A 19,605-nucleotide genomic window follows, 5' to 3' on the forward strand; every position below is an offset into this window, starting at 1 on the left:
GTGTGATCAATGATTAATTCGAATGAGCGCCTGCAAACAGGCATGCAGGCGGCGGCGGTGGCGCCCACCCAACTAACTAAGTGAACCAATTATTAATGAGACGCACAAATCAGAATCACGGCGGACCGAGCGAGAGAGCGAGAGCAGCGCCGCTCGATCCAGCGGCCTGCAATTATTCAACTGACAAAGCCCAAAGTCAGTGCGAGTACGCAGCCCTTGTAGGATTTCTAGGATTTAGCGCTGCCGCTTGCAGGCCCGCCGAGACTCTCCTTAATAAATGTTCGCTGCATGTACGTGCGTGACAGCGTGCACGCACTTTCTCCTCTCTCTGTCCTTGTCGTGAGGTAATTTTCGATTCTAATCAATTTCTACCTTTATCGATCTGGGGTATAGTGATTATAAAAATTGAATGCATGGATTTTTTCAGAAAAGGAAAAATTCACGTTTTAAGTAAGTGCCAAAATATCTGAAAATAGATTTTTCGAAGAAAACATTTTAGCACTGGTAAATTGGGCGAATTTGAGCGAATTTTATGTTTCGAGGTTAGTTTAAGGGCGATTTAAACCGTTGTAGAGAGTTTCGTGTTTAAAAAACGGTATTTGATGACTTGAAGTGTGGTTCAAAAGTCTCATAATAAATTGCGTAGCTCGTGGACAATTGATAATCGTATTACGCAAAGGAACAATTTTCAATCGCTTATTTTTTCTCATCAAATATCTACCACAGCAAGCGATAAATTTTATATTTATTTAAAAAGCGCCAGAAAGTTCATACTTGCATTAGTCTACGACATCTAATTGCATAAACCGTATCAAGCTACCCTAAGCATAATTGAAGCAACCCAATAAGAATATCCGATTCATTAGTCGGCAGTTTTGGCAATGTGACAAGTGGGACCATGAAATCCCTCTCTCTCTCTCTCTCTCTCTCTCTCTCTCTCTCTCTCTCTCTCTCTCTCAAATTTATATAACGCTTAAAATTGTTGAAAATTTGAGCTTGGAAACCTATCTTACATGAATATGTTATGAAAAAGGGTTGGGTTCGGAGCTTACTTTAAAATTCTCCTACCGCTTTTTTGGCTAAGTTACTTTCCAGAGCCAACTTGCCCTGCGGGCCACAGCTCAGGTATTTCCATTAATATTTTGGTCGATCGCAAAAAGTTTGATTACTCACGAGAGAAAATTTATTGCCTTTATTCCGAAATTAAACGGCAGGCAGGAAGCTAGCGAGGCAGCCGCGCGCGCGTCTGAATTCTGGCTGCGGGCAGTCGAGGGCCGTTTGAAGTTTGAAACTCGCTGGCTGCCTTTCAGTCAGCAGTCGGCTGGGAATGCGGTGTGCTAACCCCGCAGGAAGATATTTATCTTATAACTACTGACAGTATTCTTATATCGCACAAAAGAACGGACCAGCAGGTTTTATGCCTTGCTGAATGCACAAGGCATTTGTAACATTTGCTCGTTTAAGTTGTTGAAGAGGAAACTTTATACATCTTTCTCTGCGCTTCCCAGCAGTTTCTCTTCTCCGTTTCTCTCCACTCGGCGCTATAACATCAGTTAGAGCTCGACGAGAAATAATGCGCGCTGTCATCGTTTTTGTTTAAAATTAATTTCTCGCTGGTGGAAATATCACTGCAGATACATCCGAACAGCGCCAGAGTGGAAAAGAGATTTAAAACAATGACCGCGATGAGATTTCTTACACTATTCTCTTTTGTACTTACCGGCCCAAACTGCTCAAAGTAATTTTTAACGTCTTCTAACGTCGTCGGGGCCGACAGTCCTCCTACAAATATTTTCTTCGTTCGCGTCACCATCTGAAACAGGGAGAGGAAATGTTTAATAAATATTCTATAGCTGTAAAAATCCATAACGTAAAGGCTTGAAATGAGTATTTAAATTTTTATTTCGTTTGAAAATTTTGTTTAGCTAAGCTGCTCAAAACATTTCTTGACGGAAAACCCAGATCAATTAATTTATAATTTTCTATCTGTCTTGATCAGAGTATGCGTAGGGATGTCCAAAAACAATTATCAATTCTGTGACCCCTATGATGATTAAGCCATAAAATGAGCACGAATCGTGAGTTTAAAAGCATTTTAACACATTTTTAAGACGATCATAATGGAATAATTCTGCAACACAAGTAAATTGACTATTTAATCAGGAATTTAGCTGAAAATCGTACCCAAAACGTCGAATAATACTATTTTCCTTCGCTTATTTTTTAAATTACCGGGGTAACATTACAATCAAATATTTTCGCACATCTCTACTGATTAGCACCTGAGTTTACTCGACTAATTGTGAGAGTTCTAGTGGTAACGACTTAAAATGTTTGAAGGTGTAATTATATTTAATTGTTGTGCGATTAGGAAATTTGCCGCCTCGAGAGAAATGAAAACCCCCAATGTAATTATCCGAGTTTGCTTATTTGGTTTATTTGCCGCTCGAACAAAGACGATCAGATGCTTCTCGAGCGCAGTGTAGCGTGAATAGAGTCATCCGCGTATTAATTATTGCTGGCTCGAGTCTTCTGAAAGCGATTATCGTAGTTGAGCAAGTAAGTGGGCTAATCGACGTGCACCACAAGTTCTCCATTCACGTCGTGGAGGTGTTGAATTGCACCTGACGTCTTCTACTTTGCACTCGGAGCAGCACGCTACGTCTAGCGACGCCGTAAATTTAATACACGTGTAAAGAGACAATCCGGATTTGCTTCCCGGTGCAAAACAATCGGGATCAGTAAATTACAATAAAGGCTTCAATATCGGCGCGCTGCTTTCCTGAGATCAAAAGTAATTAAAAAAGTTGGTGTGAAAAAAGAGCCTTTCCTCCCAGAAGGTGCGAGCAGCAGCGATCGAGCGGAGCCGAAAACAATTTTCGCAGCGGCAAGTTTGTAGAAAAGTTTGATTTGTATGTGATAAGCATTCGCGTCTCGTACGCTCATCTGATAGAAGCACTCAAGGAAAGAGAACTTTGGACTAATACGAGAAAAAGGGTGAGTTTGTATGTGCCTGCGACGCTGCTGCTGACTCCACTCTTCGCACTTTGCAGGTGTAAATTGAAATATTGCCTCAGCAAATCCGGATCCGGGCTCTCGCGCACTTATTTAAAATCAATTGCGCCTGCTTTCTCGGCAAAAAGGTGCGAGGGTGTGCGTCGGTAGAGCCTGAAGAGACGGGCATTCTGGTGTGGGGCGGGCGCATAAATCCGGGGCGCAAAAAGTGTGAAATATCACGCGCGCCAACCAAATTTAAAGAAGCAAATAAAAACAAAGAGAAAGACGAAGGGGAAAGAAGGAAAAAACAGAGCCGGGAATATAAAAAGGTTGAATCTCCAGTGAACTGTAAACTTGCTCCGGATTAATAAATATATATATATGTACTCGCCCGCCCACGTCTTTCGGGTACACAAGAGCGAGAAAGAGGAACGGGCGGAGAAAAGAGCGCACGAAGAAAAATGGTGTGTTTGTATAATCAAGATAAAAACAAGCCGTATAAAAGAAATATAAAAATAAGATTAAAGAAGCGTTTATTTTGTGCCCGATGCTCTCTGCTGATTCTATCGCTTCTCGCCTGTCCACTTTTTCACGTGCGCCGCCGATATTTATTTCACCGTGTGCTGAGAGAAAGAAAGAGAGACTGGCAGAAGAGGGTTGGGTTCGGTGCACTCGGGCAAACCACTTCATCATCTCGGCTCAATATGCGTCGATCTCGCAGATTACTTCACATGTGATGTATCCGCGCTTGATTCGCATTATTTTCGCCCCTGCGCGTGCTTCTTCGCAACGAGCCAATTTCAAGTCAATTTCAGATTCAGATATTTTTTACAGCGTCGCATCCGGGAAAAAATACGTCACTCGTTTGGTGTGGTTTTGTGCGCAGACCATCAAAAATGCGCTGCCCAGTTACGCGCACGCTATATATCATCAATTGTGAATTGCGGTCGGCGGTAAATTCCAGCGGCACGGCACAGAAAAGTAAAATAATTGCGAAAAGCTTATTTTGAACTCGTTTATTCTAGCTCCATAAACGTGGCGGGATATTGCATTAAACGCCATTGATTAAGAGCGGCATCGAGTTTATTATTTACAGAACGTGTATATATGTATAGTAATGAATTCAAAGTGACATTTTACTGGCCAACAGCTCATGAGTTACCAGCTTTAGTATGAAAGCGCTTGTTTTGAAATGCAGTAAAGTGACGTAAAACTTTGTACGGGAATCCTAAAACAAAAATATTCAGTTTTGTATTTTTTTAATTTTTTGGCCTGACAGAAAAATAACATGTTATAAAAGCAAGCGGACCTTGTTATTTTTTCGTCAGGAAGATTATGCAGAAATTTCAGATTTAGGAATTTCCTTTTTGCCGCACACGCAACTGCCGCTTGGTCGAGCAAAAAGATTAAATTACGTTTTCAGGCAGAGCCACACAACAGATTGTGGCGAGCAGGGGTGGCTTGGCGGATCTGCAAGGGCTTAAATCTTCGTCCGCGTGTTTGGTTTTTGGGGGTGACCATGCCGGGCCAGGTCCATTTTTCTTCCGGACCAGTTATCACGCGCGCGCGAAACGCAAATGAATGGCTAATGCAGTCGAGTCAATTTATTCTCGAATCCCGATCTAATCCGTCGAGAGCAAACTAAATGTGCGGTCGGCGGGCCGCCAGCAAAAGGAGAAGACGCAAACAACAACAACAACACGGGGACAGGCGGCAGCCGCTAAACCCTAGAGCTTCCTTGCGACAAACTTGGAGGAATAAAATTCAAATGCCGAGAGAGCGCAGCAGCTGCCCCGGTGAGCCGAAATAACAGATTAGCGCCGGCGAGGAGAGCAAAGCAAACACAAAAGTCGGCTTCTTGAGGCTCAAAATTCGGCTAGGTGCTGTTTGTACACGGCGAGCGGCGGCTAAATCGCGCGGACAAAGCCCGAGATCTCGAGGCGGGCGCAGATTTGCACACAGCACGCGTTGACCTGAAGTATAAACTTTTTAATTGCCCCCTAAAAGTCGGCCGTGCTCCTTCCAAATCGCAGATCAGCTTTGTCGTTTCTGGTTTGCAGTTGGGCTTGCACGTCCTCGACCAATCGCACATCGGCCAATTGATGCGACCGCAGTTTGCTTTTGCGACATGCAAACTTTGACTCTGCTGACGCACATTAGTTAAAACATTCAAAGGGGCACAAACTTCTCCATACCAACAATGAAGGCTGATGATCTGTTTGTACTGAGTTCAAGAGGGTCAGAATTAAATTTAATTATATCGTTCTGTTTATCCTTCAATTGCTTTTGATTCAATATATAATCATTTAATTTAAAGTTTTGATTTTACAGCGGCTGTTCAATCAGCATAATGCGAGTGAATTTATCTTTAAAGTAGCACCGGAATTTCATTTTTGACAGTGCTAATCGATTCCTGAGGGCTGAATTAGGTTTGGCAGCCGAATCATTGGATCAAAAATTCGAGACAAAGTCAGTTGAAACATAAAAAACCGCAACTTTAGCGGTTTTGGTCTGAACCTATAGCAAAGGAAGAAAAGAAAGCGGTTCTCTGATTGGCGCTAGCCTAAGATCGAGACGGCAGCGACACAGCGACAACCATCGCTAACTACAAAAGGCTGACCTGCTTTGTTACTTGTCTTTTGCTTGGTTCAGACCAAAACTTAGCTAAAGTATGTAAAAGTTTTTACGTTTCCGCTGATTTCCGACATGATGTGTTGACCGAGTAATTCTAGAAACTTGCATTGATCCCTATAAAACAATGAATTTTGTATTTGCATTTATTCTCGAGGGATGGATTGAATCATAGTAACCTAAAAGCTAAATTACAACGAGCTGAAATAATAACTGTTATTTAAGCTCCATTTACCAGAAGATAGAACGCGATGGAAATTCTCTCTTTCAGCTGGCGGATTGCCATAATTAAAATGCAAATCCCGAGCAGACAAAGAAGTTTCTTGATCGATGCCAATATCGCGCAGAAGACGGCACTTCTAGCGCGGCACAAAGCAAATGAGATATCGCACGCTGCCTTTAATTAACTTTGCAAGTTGCACGTTAGAAAATGTTTACTCGCTATGCAAATTTCTCGCTAATCTGCATGGACGCCCAAGCGGTGAATCAAGTTCCGCGAGCCCTGACTACGTACTGTCGTGTGTATCTTGAAGCCGACACCACTGTTTTCTTTATTAAATAAGCCAATCTGAAAGTTAGATTGGAAAACTTATACAGCAATGGTATTTACCTTAATTCCCCCTCAGGGCGCAATAGCACATAAACTCCGGTTAATTAATTTTCGCGAATAGCCACGCGAATTTATCTTAAAAATTGCCGCCGGAGTATTTTCTCTCTCTCTCTCTCTCTCTCTCTCTCTCTCTCTCTCTCTCTCTCTCTCTCTTCGGTTTTATTCAGATGCTTTACATCAATCAATTAATCTTTCAGACCATAAAGTAATCACGGGCCTAACATGCTTGTTTTTGCGCACGGCGGACGGGATTGTGGCTCTGGCGTGTAAACAGCGTTTCCCGTTTGACTTCTGCGTTCGTAATAGCGATTAAAAGTTTTAATGAGCGAGCCGTAAGAGAAAAGTCATTAAAAATGTGGACTCATTAATGCGATATTAATTTGAGCGTGCCTTATCGCTCGCAGCCTCTCGAGTTGCATAAACGCATCTGGGTGCAGTTTCGCCCGCCCTAATGAGTACTCACTGCGCGGAAAAGTGCATAACCTTACAAGTTAAATGATTTTAAAAAGGTAGTAGGGTGGTTCGGACAGAAACATCAACCTTGCAAAGAGTTGTACCTACATTCATGAAAAATCCTTTTCAGTCTGTTCATCTGAGAAGCCAAGATTTTATAGAATAAAAAAATGCAAAATACCAAATTCACCATTTTTAGCAAAAGCTCTTAGTGTTGGAATCCTCCAACAGATCGCACCACCGTATACTTTATGACTTTCAGGAACTTCCACTGAGATTTAGGACTCAATCCTGCCATTGTGCATTCTGCACTTAAAATGATTTATTTGGATGCACTGATAACAAATATTAGTGTGACTAATCACCGTATCAAGTTTTGAAGTGTCGAATGCACCGTGACAGGGTTGCGTATGAAATCGCAGCAGATCAAAGTGCCGTAAAAAATTTTTTTGGACACTTAGGAGTGAATTCATTTGAATATGATGTGTTGCAGATAGGAAAATTACTCTATATGTAGAAAACAGCTCAATCTAAAATTTTGTAAAATAAGATATACTTTTTGTGGGGAAGAATAGGGAAGAATTCCTATTTTCTTTGAGAATAAATGTATAAAATAAAGCAAATAAAGTAAGGCTCTAACAATAATTCTAAATTGTTCCTTACTATTTTGAAAACAATTTTTCATTAAAATCCCACAGAAGAGTAAATATTTGCAAATCCCTCGGCCTGATGTAAGTGCTGAACACATTGTTGCGAGAACCACACCCAGCTTCGAGCCGCTGAGCACTTGTGCAAAAGTTTACCGGTGCGAGTGGATTATTATATTATTGCAGTGCAAAGCTGTGCGCCGGCTAAGATAATTGTTCGAGTGTGCAAACAACAACACGCGGGGTTCGTCGGTCGTAAATAATGATTTGGCGTCTCCCTTCTCACCCTGCTGCTGCCGTAGCTGCGCGATATGGAATTCAATAATGGCATTGTGCTGTTATTGCGACACAATCGCCGGCAAATTCGTCCCCATTGGTTGTGCCGCCAATTAAACGCTGAATCGGGGAATTACGCTGGCGCGAATAAATTTCGGCAACAAAGCTCTCTCTCGAACCAGTGTGTGCGGCTTTATGCCTGACGGTATTACACATTTATTTTGAAGGATAACGGCAGTCAGTTGCTTTGTTTCCGATCGGATAATGCGGCATTATTCACTGGCGTCCTTATTTATTTAAGCCATCCGGCTTTATTTTTGTCCCATTTCGAGTCGGTAATGCGCCGTCGGGGGGAAAATTTCCAATTAGCGCCGACGATCGGCCATTTTGTTTAATTGTGTCCGGCTGTGAAATTAGCTTCAGGTGATTTACGGCTGGAAAAATCAATTGCGGGCAGTAAATATTTATAAGCCGATCAGCTCTAGCTTTTTCAGTCGCGCGGGCAGGTGCATCGCTGAGAGAGCAGGATTATTTTTGCGTGCGGTCATTGTACAATAAAGGCTGGCACACTGTGTGTGTTATCCGGAGCAGCAGACTGCCGTATATTTCAGCCGCTGGGACACGGCGCACACCCAGCCAAGAGAGAAAGATCCCGTGGGACGGCGTTTAAGTGACTATCACGTGATACTATACAGAGTAATCTTGCCTGTCGTTTTTCCACTAACAAGAAGTAGAGGAGACAGAAAGACACTCCCGGCGAACCACTTTTTGCACAATCAAGTGGAAAAGTTTGCAATTTTAACTCCCTGCTTGCTTATTTATGGAGACACGTCCGCGTGTGTGCGATGCCGACTTACTTTTTCACCCTCCTGATTAAATGTGACAGACACATTCTCGCCATCTTTTACGTGACCGAGTACACAAATGTCTGCACTGCTTCGTTCCGCCTCGTATAGCAGATGCGATTTGTAAATTGAATCAGAGCGCACCGCTTTGCATTTGCATATCTAAAAATTTGCACGGTGAAGAATTTTAGATTTTTTTTTTTGTTTTATTTCAATTAGGCAAGAAAAAAAGTGTAAAAAATTGTTTAAATATTAGGAAATTGAGGTTCAGTTAAATTAATCTATTTAGTTTTCAGGACTGATTGTGAGTAATATTTTAATATCAGACTTTGCTCAATATCTCGAAATATTTAACGGGGTTTCAATTTTTTCGCTTGATTTCACTTCCTCTCGTCGCCAACGGTGTGCGAATACTGAGCTAAATTTCCCTTCTGGTGATTTTCAATAGGAGGCAGTGTTCACCGTTCGATTAGCATTCAAACTTTTAGCAAATTTTATAGCAAATTCAAGCGGCAACCTGGGAAAATTTTTTGCTCTTTCCCAATTTTTAAAGAGTACTTACTTAGTGTCAAGCTAAAAGGGAATTTACATGATGTTTTCTAATAAAAACACTTGATGTAGGTTTAAAATTGGTATTTCAAACGGATCGATCCTCGATTCCTTTCTTCTTTGGAGTGCGGTTTCTCAATATAGAGTTCGCTGAAGGTTTCCAGTAAATGCGCCTTTTGCTTTTATCGTGAGACTTCTGAAGACGACGTGCAATTCACTCCCTGTTCCGAACTGCTCGACAGCTTTTCGCTGTATGAAAAATTATCGCACACAAAGAAACAGCGTGGTAGTCAAAGAGGCATGGTTGCGCAATTTCCAAGCCGAGAACAGTATGTGTGTGTTATATGCATGCTTTTGGTTTCCCAATGTTTGAGCAGTCGGCATTGTGCGAAAGTCGCTCTAATTCGAATGGCATTCCGGAACGCCTTGAATGATTTATATAGAATCGGAGAGGGGCTTAAGAGTGAAATTGAATATATACACCGAGAAATATCAGAGCGAAGAAGACGCGGTCGGGACTCGACGATGATAACAACAACGGTAATGTCTGCTGACTCTTTCTGCTGATGAGTAAAATGCAAAGTGAAACGCGGAAAGCGTTAGTGTCAGACAAAGAGCGAGCAAGATTTTGCGCCAAAGAGAGTTAAAAGCTTTTCGTAAAAGACGCTTTCCGTATTGAAACTGATGTTGCTTCACCATTAATTATTCACTCCGTGTCACCATTGACAAGGCTCAAAGTGAAAAATGAGACGGGAAAGAGCGATTCCCAAACAGCGAATTGAATATACACGCCAGCATATTTCATTTGGGCTGATTTCGGGTTTGCGCTGCACATGTCGCCGCGATTAATCACCGGCATTTACGGCTTCTGACAGAGGGTCAGCAGTAAGCCCACTTTGACAACGCTGAAATTACCTGGGGAGAGCGGGACGAAGGGGGGGGAGGGAGGGCGAGTGTGCAGCGGACGTTTGCTGGGCTCTACACGGTTTGATTTAAAGAGGCACATTTGCAGATAAGACGAGGGCACCTGGGCGTGTTCCATAAACATAATCATAACTTTTGATCGCCGGCAAAGCAGCCTGGCGCAGACACTTGTGTACCAAGCCAAAACACACGCGGTGAATTTCGGCCGGATTCAATTTCAATCAGTTGCAAAAGCCTCGGCCGGCTGCCGCCGCCACTGCTTCTGCAAGCTTGCATGTTTAATCAGCAGCTTGGGCCGCCTGCGCACTCGGCCTCTCGAATTATTAATTTCTCAATTACCGCTAGTAATTCGGGCCCAAGCAGTTGCATTCTGCGCGAGCCAAAGCAACAGGATTTGGCAATTTCTGAGACAAAGTGTGAATTTCAAATTCACCCGTTCGCCTTGAACAGGCAAAAATTCCTCCATTTATTGTTTGGAAAATTCACACTCGGCGCTTTCACCGCTGCTGCCTGCTCGCACCCTCCCTCTTCAAAAAATAAGTGTTCTCGGTGCGTGATCTCGTTGCTAACTTTATTTCCTGCCGCCTGTCGGCGCACGAAAAGCAAAGAAGCAGAAAACGGAGGCGTCGGGAGAGTGAAGAAGAAAAGGCGGCGGCTGTCAAAGGTGCGAAACGGGACAGTTATTATATTGCGACGCTGACATGCGATACAGCCGAGGCTGAATTAAACTGACTGACTGGCTGGCTGTGCGGGGGATTGCACCGACTGCTGGCCCGCCGCCTGTCACGTCGCCTGCACTTATTTCTCACTTTGCTCGACTCGATTAACTCCGTCTGGCCGTCCAAAGATGAAGCGGATATTGTGCGCTCCTGCTGTTGTGTCCCCGAGTTTGCATCGCAGATGTGAATATTCACACACAGGCTGCCACCGCCGCCGCCGCTGCTCGGCGAATTCCAACCGACAAGGACTATCCGATTTGCGCCGAGCGGAAAAGTCGTGTTTGCTAGAACTTCCGAAAAGATTTGGAAAGCCGGCTTTTGACACAAGTTAAAGCTTTGGAAAAGCGCTGAACCATGGAGATTTTTAAACTTTTATGTTTTTAGGTAGAAAGTTAACCTGCATGCCATAATATGAATAGAAAATTTATCATAGGTCTCGAAAAATTCAAACATAACAAAAAAAATGTTACGGAAATTTCTACAGAAAAAAAATAAAAATAAACAGCTTGCTGCACATCAAAGGTAGCTGCAGTTAATTTCAATGGAAAAAATTGAAATGTTGCTTTTATTATGTTTAGCTAAAAATTTCACGTGTAAAATTCATCCCTTCTAAACTTTTATAGACATAGGATGACTGTGCAAAACCGACCGTCGATTAATTTTTCTGTGACCTTCATGATTTTAGGACAATCAAATTAAAACGAATAAAAGATTTTAAAGCATTTTGAATTATTTTAAAAACCAATTATGCTTCTCAAAATCGATTTTAAACAGCAAATCTTTTTGCACAAACACCGATTAAAACAGTCGACTAATTTGAGTAGCCTGATTGGACAGTACTTACCTTTGGGTGTGCTCTTCGGGGAAATGCAACTTTGGGGTCGATCTGTGAACAAACAATAATCCTCATTAGTCAGTGCACCGCACACAACAAAGCCCCTGACAAAGCGCAAAGTATGCAACCGGCACGGTTGACTCGCCGAGCAGGTTGCATACGTCCGTTCGAATCGAGTAAGCCGTCAGATTGCATCAGCACTAAATGAAACGAACAAGCTTTGCTGCATGTGCACGCTGGACAGAGCCGAGTTCAGCGCGCTTTTATTTTGCGATTTAGCTAGCAGAAAAAGATGTTGATCCGGCCGTTGGTTGTCAGGTGGAATCGCGATTTTTTGCATGTTCCCCGCGCCAGCCGCGAAAGGAGAACGTGCACGAGTGCGGGCTTTGTACGATCACAAGTAGCAAGCAACAAAGCAGCTTTGGAAACTGCAAACAATGGCCGCGTGCTTAAGCTGCATCCACCTTTTTCCCTGCACAATGCCCTCGTTGGCAACAAAAGGAGAGGGGCATTAAAAAGGAGGTGACAAGTGGCATATCGAATTTAGTCAGGTAAGCAAATTCGGCAGTGCTCTCGAGTGAAAACCGAAGAAGACGAAGGAGAAGTGGAGGAGGAGGCGAGAGACGGGTGGGTACATAGTGGAGGACGTGCCGCACATGCAGAATGCACGCCAGACTGCACTATTTGCACAGTCAGCGAAAGGGTGAACTCCTCTCTCTCTCTCTCTCTCTCTCTCTCTCTCTCTCTCTCTCGCTCTTTTTTCATTTAAGCGGCTCCACCGCGAGGACGAGATGATAAATGAGCAAGTGAGGCACAATTGCCGCCGCTCGAGTCAATTTCTTCGGAATCATCTCGCGGGGCTCCGAGGCAAGTCATTTTCCGCGTGCGCCCTCGTAAAAAATGGAATCGCTCCTCGGCTCTATTCATTCAATTTGAAAAAGTGGGCGGTCGGGCGGAGTGAGTGCGAGGGAGGGCTGGCGAAAAGAGTCGATATCGCAGGAAAAACAACGGACGCGCCAGGAGATTGCTTAAAAATTGACTTTTAATACCGGCGCTTTTGAATAAGTAATCTCACTGCGAGGCTCTTAAGGTTGACTTTGCCAGCTTTGCTCAAAGCTTTGAAATACGCCCTCTCCACTTCAAAGTGTATTAGCAATCCAATAAAACCAACGGGCTTACGAGCAACTTTTACCAAATTATACATTGGCGCACGCAAACCTCTCGCTGGAGGCGGAGGAAAAAAACTCCAACAGGTGCGGTTTTGCATAAAATTCAATTACCGGCGCCGATTGTCTCCCGAAACCAACTCATCAGGCGAGGTTTTTCGTTTTACGCGCCGGTTTAATTAGTTGCCGCGTATCGATTGGGCGCGTGAAAAGGAAGGCCGGAGAAGGTGCGCGTTGATAATACGCATTTCGGCTGCGGTATCTGGAGGCTCGGCACTTTAGAGGCCCCTGGTGAGCGATCGCCATCAGTCAGGCAGTCAGTCGATCCTCCTGATTGCAATCTCCTCATTTTCAATTCCGACGTGTGCATGCAAATTATCAGCTCGAGTTCATCTCGCCACGTGGAGAGGAGCAAGAGAGTGCGAGAGAGAGAGAGAAAGAGAGAGAGAGAGAGAGAGCTTTTCTGGCCCGTATTGATTGATTCCAGCAGTCGACGATTTATTTCCCCCGCACAGTCTTAGAGAGATCAGATATTTCTCATCGGTTTTAGTGAGTGAGTGTGTGCGCGCCAAGATGGATCTAGATAGCTTCACACACACACACGTAGTAGAACGAACCTCCCCCGTTTCTACGCGTAAATGTACATATATGAACGTTGGTACACGTTCCCGTCCGTTGCGCAACGACAGGCGGAGCCGTGTATGTTGGATTCCTGCTCGCCGCCCGCACGCACACTCTCGCAAACGGACACATTAATTCTTCCAGTTAGCAGGCAGGCAGGAAATTAAACATTTCAAGTAATCAAGCCCGGCAAAAATGTTGCACGGACGGACGAGCGAGTGAGCTGGAGAACGGGCAAAAAGACATACATACACAGTGGCGCACACGTAGGCCAGGAAATTGATGGAATTCATTATGGAATAATGCCCGGCCGGGTTGCTGGCCGATGCTTTTTCGGCTTTGCACCGCTCGGCGTGATTGCAGCGGGCGTCACCGGCGAGTCGCCCGATTGATTCGATTGCGACTCGCTCTGTGTTTCCCGCTCAGACTTTTCACCCCCCGTTAACCCCTCCGGCTGTTTGCGAACGCTCGCAGATGCGATTTCCTTTCTATAGCCCAAGACGCAACTGCCGAATTTCACGCCCTTTGAAGACGATTAACTTGGCCCAACTCCACGGTCGCTCTTCCGATTGCTGTTGATAGAAAATTCGCTTTAAAGCGAACAGGGGGAGCAGCAACACATATACACAACACAACTTTGCTCATTTTCCAGCGCGTTTCCTCCCCCATGCCGCGACGACGAGTGAAAAGGTTTGTAAAAATGCGTGTTTGTCTTTCCATCGCCAAATGTGCTGGATTCTCAGAAGGTTGGAAAGAAAATTTGCTATCTTGGTAGGATTGGAATAGAGTATAACATTTTTTATTTACAATTGAATCGCGTTTTCTCATTTTGAATATTGATTAATGCGCCAGTAAAATTTCAGTAAAGAGCATTTGGATTTTTTAGGACTGCATTTAGCAGTCTGACTCGCTACTTGCTGCTTTGCACCTTTTCAACATGCGTGAATTAATTCCATGAGATGAATGTCTATCGTTTCTATAAAAAAAAAACACCGGTGCAGGGGCAGTAACATGAGCTGGTCATTTTCTCGACAGTGCTTCCTCCATTCAGGCCTGTGAGCCAATGTTATTCGTTCGATACATTATTGGGACACGCGAGTTATCGCCAGTAGATCGCTACCAGCGGATCACCAATCTCAAAAGTGATAAACCAATCAGAAAAAATGAGATATAAATATGTGTTTTGTGTGCTAGTTTCTTCAAATTATTAAAAAAATTAAATCAGAAATCGTACACGCCCCTCGCCCTAAACGCCGATATCAAGTATTCCATTACTACATTTCAAGCTAATTCGCAGCGCAAATGGCCGAGATCATTTCCGATGGCGCATTTCAGCCTAGCGTCGGAATACTATTTCAGCTCAGCATAATATTCAGGTCTGATGAACCGCTTTAATAATTCACGCTATGTGTGCCCAACATAATCAACTATTTATCTCATTTAATGGCTGTATGCACATGCACCGGCCGACCGAGAGAGCGAACGGGGCTTAGCGCTGCTGCTGCTGCGCCAGCAGCCCTCGGCTGCACACATGTGTCACAGGCCCGAGATATATAAATGAAAAGTCGGCCGCCGAGTGCAAATTAATAATTTGAACGATTGGTCGGGCAGGCTGGACGGAATGTTCTGCCGGGTGTGTGTGTACACAAATTGCCGACTCCGTGTCCTGCCCATATTTATGTCCTTTCATTAACTGCGGGGCAATTGATCTGATCGTAAATTCGTGCCACCGCTGCTCTATATAATCTGCTCCGTGCGCGCGTGTGAGCTATGATCAATGGTTCGAAATTAAATTACTGACCGTTTGTACTTCTGCAAGTACTACAACTAATTTCGCTCTGCCATTGTCACTTGCAAATTTGATCGGCTTAACGGATTAATCGGTCTCCGGATCGAAGTTCTGATGCTATTGGCAACAGTGTTGCAGGCCTTAAACTCAATTTGGAACTAAGTATCAGCTCCGTCAAATTTCACGAAGGGATAGACTGACAAATGAGGAATAAATACTAGGATAAAGCACATTTAATGCATTTTTATTAGCTATTAAAAATTTACCTCTCTTGCACAGAAAAATATACGAAAATTATTCAGGGCCAGCTTTTAAAATGTTTCGAATTGAGCCTGAATTTTTTGTCACCCCTGCAATGGTTGAACAGATATGGATGATGTCAAACCTTTTCGCAAACATACATTGTGTTTACACTATAAGCCTCTGGAATGAGAGTAGGCGGAAGTTTTCAACGATCGCTGATTAAAATTCTCTGCAGCTATTACTCTGGCTATAAATTTGTTTTTTGGGCCTGCGGGGCTAAAACAGCAACTGTACGTTACGAGAGCATGATAAGGGTTTAATTTTAAATTACATGCAATTTTTCAATTTGATAGTTTTTCGCTTGTGGGAGTAGCCATTGTAAAATCAGGAAATTTTGCAAAAATATCTCTTTATCCATTGGCTCTCCACCAGAGTCATATATCATCATATTGAGCAAATACCAATTACTTAAGCCTTTCCCTTTTCAACTACTGAGCATTCTCATTTGCAAATTAAAACACCGCGCGCATCGTGCACCAGCAATTAGCCCTTAACAGAGTCATTAAACTGAATAAATAATAAGTAAAGTGCAGAGCGCGGCCAGTAGCGCGTTATCTTTGGCCCCATTTTCAGATGCTGCGCTGGCTGCCATGATAAACACAGACGTTAACATTAAAAAGCCGGGCGGGCGATAGCAATAATAAAAGTCGTCGACAGCGCAGCGTGTGTGACATTTGAATACAAAGCTGCAAAACGTGTGCCACATGTGCACTGATATTTTGCACTGTGTGCTGCCATTATTGCTCCGGTTGCCCGTGTGCCGACGAGCTGCAAATTCAGCACAATACATCATTCGGTGTGCCCGCTCGCTCGCTGTGTACATATTATTGCGCCATTATACAAATATATTTGCACACTCGGCGGTGCAGGCAGCAGCTCAGGTGGCGTAAGCCCATCGCATTATGCATCTATTGACTCGGCAGCGGCCACAAAGGAAGGCATAATTCTCTGCACATGCACACATACACACACACTCGTCGAGTATATAGCAACGCATGCATACAGAAATACACTCGCCGAGAGAGCGAGACGCCCAATGACTGATAGGAAACATTAATTTGATGCACACACACCCACACAATCCTAGTAGCTGGAGGAAATTGCACCAGCCTGCTGACTATAATGTCCCTCTATTAATATGGTTTATGGGTCTCGTTTCCAGTCGGGCGAGTTTTTCTTATGCCCCTTGTCAGCGGCATAATCCCGCACTGGTGGAAAGAAAAATCTGCAGCTGCTCCAGAAAAATCCTGCTAATTGGACGGAGTAAAAAATAAACTTCGTTACAGATACGAATCTATTATTCAAGAATTGTTGCTTGACTAGCGGCACGGAAAATATCAAATTCTCAAGGAGATTTATGCAAAAACTTTGCAGCACCACCAGTCTCTCCTAGGAGAGATAATTTTTCAATATTCCCACTATCTGCATAAGCATAAAATATAAAATCCGAGGCGCCCGCAGCAGTTTGCACAAGTGCCTCGTTTTCCCAGTCTGCTGACGGCGGATTCCGCAGATGCATAGAAAAAGAGAGGATGAGGCTGTTTGAAGGCTTGTTGTTGTTGTTGTTGCTGAGCTGCTACTGCTCTGCGCGCGTTTTTAATTAAAAAGCACCGAGTGACTTGGTCTCGCTCTTGAATTTGCATCTCGATCGGCAGCTGTCGGGTTTGTGCAGACCGTGAGACCGCAGCAAAGAGCACTTCAGCTGCTGGGACACACTTGCTGCTGATGCAGCAGTGCAGTCCTGGCTAATGATGCAGCGCTGCTTTACCTCAAAGCGAAATTTTCCCAGGCAACATTTACGATCACGACATGTGCTTTAATATTCCAAAGAGCAGCTCATGACGTTGACGAAGTGTGGTTTACAACGAGGGCTGTGAGTTTTAGTGGGTTGAATATTTTTCTGAGCTTCCAACCGTCACGTTTCCATCATATGAGCACTTTTAGGCCAAATGAACCGTAAATAAAAGCATCTAAACTAGCTAAAAATCGGTGCAAAAGTGTCAATATTTGCATAGTATATTTTCACCTCTAAATTTCGGGTTCTCATTATCAGAAATGCCATAACTGCACACCATTAAACTCATCTTGTCCTCCCCTAAGGGGGTGCTTGTTTCGTTGAGTTTGATTTACCTCATACCAATGGTCATCAGACCCGTATCATTTCGTCCTTGTGATGTGTGTACATTTAAGTTACATCAAGGGACAGAAACATAATCATATTTTGCATTTTAATAAAAATATTTTCTAAATATGCTCGATGGGGAAATTCCTTGACTCTTTTCAGAATCCTACTGGTTCCAAATCATCATTTATCAATTTGAAGATTAACTGAAGAAAATCGTCAGTCTGCAACTGTAAAATAAGCCTCTAGATAAATATGTTCTAAAAAATGAAATTGTATACAGATTTTACACAAATAGTGCATAATGAAGTTTCCTTAATAGAAGAACTTGGAAACCTTCTAAAAATAGATTTTTTAATAAATAAATTCACTGCTCCAATTTCATCCAGGTTGTGGAAATTGAAGCCAAAAACTAAGTCGAGTATTGTATTAGGCACTTCTCTGCGTTGTATTCATAACTTCTCTTTTGGAATCACCTTTCTGATCAGGCGAAACCCCTTTGCGACGCCATCACGGCTGTCTCTGACCTGCGGGAAACCGAAATTCGGCTCGCTTTGTGAGAAAGCAGATCGCACCTTTGCCGCCGAAGATTACATTGGCAGCTGCGGATGTGATAGTCGTAGGTCGCGTAAAATTGCGGCTCCAATCTCCTTTTGCCATTGCCTCCGATTTCCCCCGCCGACAGCCGCGGAGAGGAGAGGAAAGCATCGTTGCATTTTCCGCAGGAAAGCGCAGCTAATTGCGAGCACAAAGGTGCAAAGAGCGAATTTTGCTGTGGCAGCGCGGTGGCGGCGGCAGAGCGCAAAAAGCAGCACACACGGCCAGCAGCCGAGCACTTTTTACGATGCACCCCGGCGCGCTCTCAAGTGGCGTCATTATAATGAAGTTAGCCATACGGATAGCTCCTTGATCTCCTATTTCAGCCATTTTTTCTCTTTCTCTCTCGTATTATTATCTCTCTTTCCTTGCGCGCCCGTTTTATTCATACTTTAGTGGTGGCTGTAATTTTATAGCCTTATTATAAGTCTGCGCGCACTAGACGCCACCTCCACCCCGCTACGGCGCAGTTCTTTGCTCCTTTAAACAAAGCCATTATCTTTTAATAATAAAATGCAAACCATTCACTACCACATTATGCTGGTCGGGCCGTGTGTGTGTGTGTGCGCGCATTCCAGCAGCTTATTAGAATCTTCGCCCGCCAACACACACATGCACGCAGTGAAACAGAAAAGAGGGAAATGCTGGCTGGCCAGCCGGCCCGGCGAGAATATTATTGTTGTCTCTTTGCCGAGCGGAACAAAAGCAAAAGGTCGCGGCGGAAAATAGCATAATGTGAGGGTACGTGTATGCTTTTGGCTGAAGACGCGCAGCTTTACAGCCGAATAAACACTTTTCCCAGAGACATTTTCAACAATCAGCTCGGAAAACATTTCTCCATTTTCCGACGAGACCCACCCGCAAAAAGCAGACAAAGAGGATTAGTCCGCTGTGAGTTTTAAAACTTTTAAGCCCCGGTTTTGCCGAATGTATTATCAAACTCGTGCGCGCACGACTGTGTGTTATTTGACTTGCTGAGCGCATATTCCGCCAACTTTTTATGTTTATTCTTTCTGTCAATCGCATAATCCGGTCTCCACATTCGGATCGGCGTGCATAACTTCGTGCCGCTGGTTAAAAGCGCGTGGTTTTCGGAGTAATAAAATGCCGAGTTAATGACGCATTTGATACATTTTGATTAAAGAAAGAGAGCGACACGGAACTTCTTTTATTAACCATAAAATGAAAATACGGCAAGATTAAGCTGCGAGAAAAGGGCCTAGCTGAATTTCATTTCTCTCTTTCTCTGCTCCTCGCCGGCAGCTATTTACGAGACACATTCCGCGGCTTTAACGACTTCAGGAACCGATTCACGTCTCTTGCTGCAGCTCCCGCGCCTAAACTGCAGCGCTTATTAAAATAAATGCAACACCCCAGCTGGCCCAGCTTCGCACACGCCGCCACCCGCAATTTACTCAGCAAAAACTCGAGCAGAAAAATTAAAAATTTCCGCCCGGCTAACCAAGCAGCAGGGAGAATTAGAAACTGCTAGCCGGCCAAAAGAGCAGCGAGCAGAAGGAG

At 43.8% G+C, this 19,605-nt stretch overlaps 1 protein-coding gene across 9 annotated transcripts in view; it reads right to left on the reverse strand.

The window, feature by feature from the left end:
* Positions 1–19,605, reverse strand: part of Rbp6 (RNA-binding protein 6) — a 292,546-nt gene that overhangs the window by 56,290 nt on the left and 216,651 nt on the right. For all 9 annotated transcript variants that reach the window (XR_010574926.1, XM_065485994.1, XM_065486006.1 and 6 more), the window contains exons 5-6: positions 11,496–11,537; positions 1,721–1,813 (exon numbers count right to left, since the gene is read on the reverse strand). Coding sequence is in view for 8 of the 9 variants with exons in the window: in XM_065485994.1 (XP_065342066.1) it covers positions 1,721–1,813; positions 11,496–11,537 (135 nt within the window). In the remaining variant the exon portion in view is untranslated. The remainder of the gene's footprint in view (positions 1–1,720; positions 1,814–11,495; positions 11,538–19,605) is intronic.

The sequence above is a fragment of the Cloeon dipterum genome, chromosome 1 (genome assembly GCF_949628265.1).
Source record: "Cloeon dipterum chromosome 1, ieCloDipt1.1, whole genome shotgun sequence".
NCBI classification, from domain to species: Eukaryota; Metazoa; Arthropoda; class Insecta; order Ephemeroptera; family Baetidae; genus Cloeon; species Cloeon dipterum.